Here is a 6793-nt window from a genome sequence, read left to right on the forward strand (position 1 = left end):
AGACTTTGATCCCATTAAATTGCAGAAGTCAGAAATGGGGTTTAGCATGTTACTTCATGGGATTATTGAACCTAAATCCATAAACCCAACACATTGTTCTCCAAGTCCTTCCCCAAAACCTCTATCACCTTATTCAGTAATGCACACGTGAGACTACAACCTGGTAATAGGTAAGCAGGTGGGGAACTATGACTGCTACTGCTAGTGGTTAACTGTCCCATAGATAGGATTGTATTTATTTGTTACCCCCATTTCAACCATCCAAATTTAGCCCATTTGCTTGTTCTGTCCACCTACTAAGAGTATCGGAAAGAATTTCCCCACTGCCAGGGCAGTTAAGCATTGGGATAGATTACCTATCTCTACTTTTGGAAGTTTTTAAAAGTAGGTAAGACAGACACTGGTTTAGGTTGGTTTAGACAGGGAGTAGAGGGTTGATTAAGATGACCTCCTGAGGCCCCTTCTGTTCCCAGAGATTCCAGGGTCAAAAAAACCTGCATGGAATAAAAGTGGGGTGGCACACATGGCTGCAGTGTACGTCGCCCAAAACCGGAGCCTGGCCCATCAGAGCCATGCCCTGGCTGCTGGCCAGGCTCTAAGCTGCAGGAGTGCTGCAGCTGCAGTTTCCCTGCCCCCCAGGGCTCCAGGTAAGTCTGCTGGGGCCAGCACAGTAGCTGGCCCCAGCCTCCTCTACCCAACCTGGGGCAACCTGCCATGTGCCCTCTGGCACATGGCACAGGTTTCCCCTGGGGACAAGTAGCAGTGGCACAAGGTGTGCTGATGTTTCTTGTCTCCAGGGTACCAAACATAGCTCTGGTTACTGTGCAGTCATTTAGCACATGTATGCAAATACAGTACTAAATGACTGTGCAGTAACAACTGCGCAGTCAGTGTCTTATGTATGACACCCTGGTCGAGAATCACCACCCTGGCTGAAATGCTGCTGCTGCTGTTGTTGCAGTTCAGTTCTTTTGGTGGCCTAATATCCCTAATGAGATTCAATGTTTAGAGCAGAGTTGTAACCTGGGAATCAAGTATTGGTTTTTAGGAGCTTCTCTTGCAGGGAGGAGGAGGTGTTATTTTTTTCTTTCTTTTTTCCTCCAAGAAGTTGGCATGTATGGTCTGACATTTGTGTTTAGCCAACACCTGGAACAATGGGGACTTACTGCAATTTAAATATTTAATAAGTAAAATCACACAACATATGGATTCATTTTTGTTTTTTTAAATATGTGATTCCATACAAGAAACATTCTGCTTGGATGCTGGGGAGGAGAGGAGAGTGAAAAGTGCTCTTGGTCTTCCCACTTCCTCCCAAATGCTTAAGAGGGGACTTACTTCATTTAAAGGACTTACTTTGAAACAAGTGGACTGGATTGAAAATCAGAAGTGGGGGATGGGGACAACAACAAATTGAAGTTACTGGTAGGGAAAAAGCCGGTTTGGTATGAAAAAGAGAGTGTCTTCTCCAAGATCATTACAGGCATGTAAAATAGTCTGCCACACTGCATGTCAGATAATGGTGGAAGTCTCTGAAATAATACAGAAGGGGGAGACCAGAATTTAAAAGCACATAAAATTTGTAACATGCTGAGTAACAAATGGGGCATGGGCTTCTTTATTTTTCATAGATTCATGGATACCAGGGTCGGAAGGGACCTCAACAGATCATGGAGTCCGACCCCCTGCCTAGGCAGGAAAGAGTGAGCCCAGACAGATGCCTGTCCAGCCTTCTCTTAAAGACCCCCAAGGGAGGAGAGAGCACCACTTCCCTTGGAAGCCCATTCCCAAGTTTGGCCACCCTTACAGTGAAGAAGTTTTTCCTGATATCTAGCCTAAATCTGCTGTCAGTTTGTGACCATTGTTCCTTGTTTACATGAGCAGCAGCATCTCTGGGACGGCCAAATCCAGCTGTGGAGTAACTGCTGAAATCAGTGGCGTTGTGCTAGGAATATATGTGGCCTCATGCATTTTTTAAATGAAAAAAGTGAGTATTTTACACAGGTGGTCCTACATAGGAGTGGTAAAGATCTAAGTGCAGTTACTTAGAAAAGCCTGAAAAGAAGCTAGAGATGAAGGGAAATGAGAGCACAGCTGGCAGAGAAAAGGCAGAATCCTGGGCCTGGGGAGGGGGCAAGACTTCTGTGACTGGAGGGTGGTGAAAGTTGGAAAGCAAAGGAGACCACCTAAAGGGCTGAAACTGCTCTGGCTCCATCCTCCCACACCTCCTTCCTCCGCTGCCACTAAGCGGCAGCCAGGTCCAAGGGCAGTTAGCAGAAACCAGGCCCAAGCCGGACTGTGAACGCCTTCCTTGTGAATTCGCCGGCGCTGCTGCGTCTCCCCCGCCCGCCTTGCTCTTCCTCGGTGTCACTTCCCACAGGAGCGCGGCGCAGCCTCCTCCCTGAGACGCCCTGAAGCACGGGGCGACCAGGACTCCTCATCGAGGCGATCTCTTTTATTAGACCAAAAAGATTTTAGCAAAAAAAAAAAAAAAGTCTTTAATTACAAGCTTTTCGGGCACCAACGCCCCTGTGAAGGAAGGGGGTCGCGGCTGAGCAGGGGCGCTATTCATCATCACTCGCTAGTCTCGGGCCAGCCTTGTTTTGTTTGCAGATAAAGGGGGCGCGGGCTCCGCGGAGTCTCCTCGCCCCGCGGACGAGCCCCATAGCCACTCCCCTGCCCGCGGGGAGGCGGAGGCGGCGGCGGCTTGCGGAGCAGCGCGGCCCGGCCCGGGAGCGACCTTTGACTCGGCAGCTGGGCGGTGTTGCAAGCGCCAGGAGCTGCGGCAGCGCCGCGCTGCCGAGGGACTCGTGCCGCCGCCGCTGCCCGCGCAGGGCTCCTCACAGGTAAGGCGGGAGCGGGGCGCGGGGCAGGTGCCTCGGCCTCCAGCTGGGGCAAGAGGCACCAGTCGTTCCCCGTGTTTCTTCTCTCTTCCCAGCGAAGTAGCGAGGCGGCGGGTGACACGGGGGAGCGCTGGTGACTCACAAGTTGTGAAACGGGCTGCGCTTTGCTTCTGGGGTGGCCACGCGGTGTTTGCCCCGGAGGAGTAGTCCCCTTGGAGACGACATGCCGGGCAGCGGGGTGGGCGGCTGCGCCAGGGCACCCGGCTCCGCAGGCTGCACCGGGGCCAGTTTGAATGAGAGGGTGAAAACAAACCCACAACTCGGGGGGAGGGAGGGGGGTTGCAAGCGTCTGCCTGAAAAGCCCACATGAGCAGCCTTGTATCCCCAGAGGGAAGGAGACTTTAAAAAAAATCCACTGAAAATGAATCTAGAAGGAGGGACTAGGTGCGTGAGGGATGCAGCGGAAAGCCTGCCTGCGGTTGCTTCCCAACGGGGATCTCTGCCCTGTGCTGCCCCGGGGTTGAAAAGCAGGGAGCGGGCTCCACGCGGCGGCAATGGCTGTGGGGAAGGGGGCAGGGGGCTTCATTTACAACCGCGGCTGGTTCAAGCCCCTGTGAACTGGGCAGCTCTGTCCTCATGCTGTGCCTGAGTGCTTCTCCCAGCTTCTCTGGTTGCTAGGGGGCTGGACTTCCTGCTTCAAATTAGCCCTTAAAGTTCACATGATTACTTGGGACCTTACAATAAAACCGGAGACAAAGAGCTTGGGAGGCTAAGAGGAACAGCTTAGCTGGTTATCTTTTTACATTGGTTTCCTGGCTGTCTTTTAAGGTAGATGTGCATTTGTACCCCCAAATTTGTGTGGTAGGGTTTCCCCTCCACATCCAGGCAGGGGCTTAGTCCTGAGCCTCCTGCCCCGGCAAAGGTTGGTGGTACCCAAGGACGCTGCCCCGGCTCAATAGGCTGCATAGGGGTGGGGGTCTCTGAATGCTTTTTAATGAGAATGAGCTGTTTACTTGCCATTGTTCAACTCCCATCCCTCCCAGCAGCCATGAATGCGGAGCTAACCAGAGGGCTGGGAAAGCACAGCTCACCGAGTACTCATCTGGCTGTTTGGAGCTGCTGCCTCCCACATTCAGGGATTCAGCTCTGAAACATCCTAGTCTTGGCTGCCCTCAGCCACTTTTCCAATTTCAGGTTTTGGACAACAACAGGACAGTACAGACTAGTGTCCTATGTCAGTGTCTGTTTTTTCTCTATCTAAAATACCAGCTTTTACCCTTATTAGCAAAAAGTGCTCTGTGCATTTGGCTGAGTTTGCTTGCAAGAGGAGCTAAAACACATTTGAGTGCTGTGCATTTATGACTTCAGTGGAATTGCATACATGAATGTGGGGACCAGAATTGGGCCCTTAAATATTCATTAGGAAAAGCAGATACACCTGTCAAGGAATTTATAGTTCTGCAAGTTTCCTGTCTCTTCAATGGGAATTTTTACTCCTCATGTGCCTTGAACTTAAAGAATTTAAAACTATGATTAAGGAAAACCACATCACTTTTTCTTTCTGTAAAATAGTAGGTGTGGCTTTTTGTTTTTTGAGTTTTATAGTTTCCTTGAAGTTAACTGTAAAATAAAGAGCAAGGCAAGCATTTTCGTCTTCATATTATATTTCTTGTAACATCATGCTAAATATTGCTTTAGTGGTGGGATTCTGTTTGCTTAAAACGCACACTTGTTATACCCAATTAATACTCGCATAATATGGCTATTCTAAAGCAGCATTTGATTCTGGTATTTTTAAAAAATTAATTACCTGTATTTGAGTCAGAGAAACAAATATATAATTACATGATATTGATCTTTTAAAGGATAACAGAACAAAACACCAGTATCTCCTTCGTTATTTAAAACTGAGCTGCCAACAACTTTCCCTCACCCCATACAGCTTTTGTTTAGTTAAGTGTTCATTGTTTGGGGGTTTTTTTAATGCATGTGAACCAAACTTCCTTTTGTATGGAGAAATGTAGGAAACAAGTCATTAATTGCTGGCACTTTTTTTTCAATGTAGGCAGTGCAATCTAGAGATCTCAGCTCACAGAGTAGAAGTGAAGAAAAGGCAACAAAACTTTCAGCAAATGAAGGGCAGAAACACTGGTCAACTGATGAAGATTGTACTGTGGATGTGAGCTATAATACCCTCTGTCCTCATGCTTACAGCCTTGAGAACATGACAACATTTCAGAATGGCTGCAGAAATGGAACCACTATTACCTGTATAGTTATGGAAAATGAACCAAGAAGTATAAGTAACTCATCCTGTCACAATGGGGAATGCATTACCAGCAACAATCATGAAGAGGAAATACGAGATGACAAAGTCAGCCCTTCAAAACTCATGCGCTTTTTCTCTACCCCAAGGGAACAAACTAACTCAAATTCAGAAAGGCCTCGCTCTCTGATTGTGATGGGCAACTCCTCAACGTGGAATGCTTTGTCTTCCCTTAGAAAAATGGGATCTTTCAAGAAATTAAAATCTTCAGTTCTTCAAGGAATTCAGGCTAGGGAAAACGCGGATCTCTTAAATGAGAACACTGTGGGAAAACATGCCTCAAATGGTGCAGTGGTGAGAGTTCAAACTAACAGGTATTCTTATTCAGGGCCTTTGCATGATTTACAGAATTCAGTGGATGGTTTAGCTTCTGATTGTTCTGACATTGAGGAAAGCGATGATTCCTTCCTGAGGAATACTCATCGATCACGCAGCATCCGGCGTGCGTACGGTGTTGGTCGTATAAATTTACTAGACACTGATAAAATTCAGTCTCACCAGAACTGCATCCAGCCAACCTCTCCTGTCATGCATGAGCCAAAGATCTGTGAAATCTTAGTGAAAGATCCTGAAAACAACAGGATCATCTATAGGAGGAGTAAAAGTACAGATAACTTAAACTTTTTGAAAAAAAGTTCATTCAAACGGAAGTCCACCACAAACCTTACTGACCTCAAGGTGGCAAGTGACAAACAGATGCCACAACGGACAGTAAGCATGTCTTCGGCTGACTCGGACAAAGTCAATGGAAACCCAGAGAGAAGGTCCAAACGCTGGAAGAGCCCTATCAGGGCGAAAGATTTTGACAGAGTTTTGAAACTTGTAAGCAATGTTACTGAAGTGGCATGGAAAAAAGATGGTCCTAAGAGCACAACTCCCCCTCCTTCCAGTGAACAAACCCAGAGGACAAGGCCAAACAGCAGACTACATGATGACTATTCCCGCAGGGTTTCCAGAAGCACTGAGAATGACAGAAGAAGGTATATATCACCCATGTCCAGTCCTGATTCTACCTTTTCTGGACCTCCTTATTTCCACAGCCCAACTGTTTCTCAGGATACAGACACTGAAACAAGTGATCTTACTGTTGAAGCCAAAAGCCTTGGGACCTCCTTGGGTGTCCTTGAGGCTGTTAGTTCATCACCCACTTTAAATGACCATAGTCCACTTCCTAATGAAGTGTTTTATGCGGACTCTGAACCAAAAAGTACCAGCCAGTTTACATATGAATCTGAGCAACTTAGTGCCCCTGTTAGGCCTACTGCTCCTAAACCTCAGAGCCCTAGTACTGAGAAGGTCAAGTGCAATAGTAATTTCCATTGTCCAAATCATCACAGCACGTTATCACTGAGCTCAGTGGAAAGTGAGGAAAGATCTGAGATGCCTGCACCCAAGTTGGGGAGAAATCCTGTTTGCTTCCAGGTCTCAGTACAGACTATGTATTATGATGATGGAAATGAAGACAGTGGCATCAGCAGCCACTCTCAGCTGAGCCTCAATTTAGCTTCTGGCACAGAAGAAAAAAAGGAAGAGGTAAGAACACCACATGCGAGATGTTAATGTTACAGAGTATGTATATATATATATATATATATATATATATATATAAAATGCAGAAGATGAC

The 6793-nt window shown here is 47.2% G+C and overlaps 1 protein-coding gene across 4 annotated transcripts in view; it reads left to right on the forward strand.

Annotated features, from left to right (window-relative positions):
• Positions 1 to 6793, forward strand: part of SPATA13 (spermatogenesis associated 13) — a 121322-nt gene that overhangs the window by 56929 nt on the left and 57600 nt on the right. For 3 of the 4 annotated variants that reach the window (XM_019530168.1, XM_019530167.1, XM_019530170.1), the window contains exon 2: positions 4909 to 6702. In XM_019530168.1, coding sequence (XP_019385713.1) covers positions 5068 to 6702 — 1635 coding nt within the window. In that variant the 5' untranslated portion in view covers positions 4909 to 5067. Of the gene's footprint in view, positions 1 to 3107; positions 3288 to 4908; positions 6703 to 6793 lie in introns of those variants that run through there. The other variant, XM_019530169.1, reaches the window with a different exon arrangement.

This window comes from Crocodylus porosus, unplaced genomic scaffold (assembly GCF_001723895.1).
Source record: "Crocodylus porosus isolate Cpor-Errol unplaced genomic scaffold, CroPor_comp1, whole genome shotgun sequence".
Taxonomy (NCBI): domain Eukaryota; kingdom Metazoa; phylum Chordata; order Crocodylia; family Crocodylidae; genus Crocodylus; species Crocodylus porosus.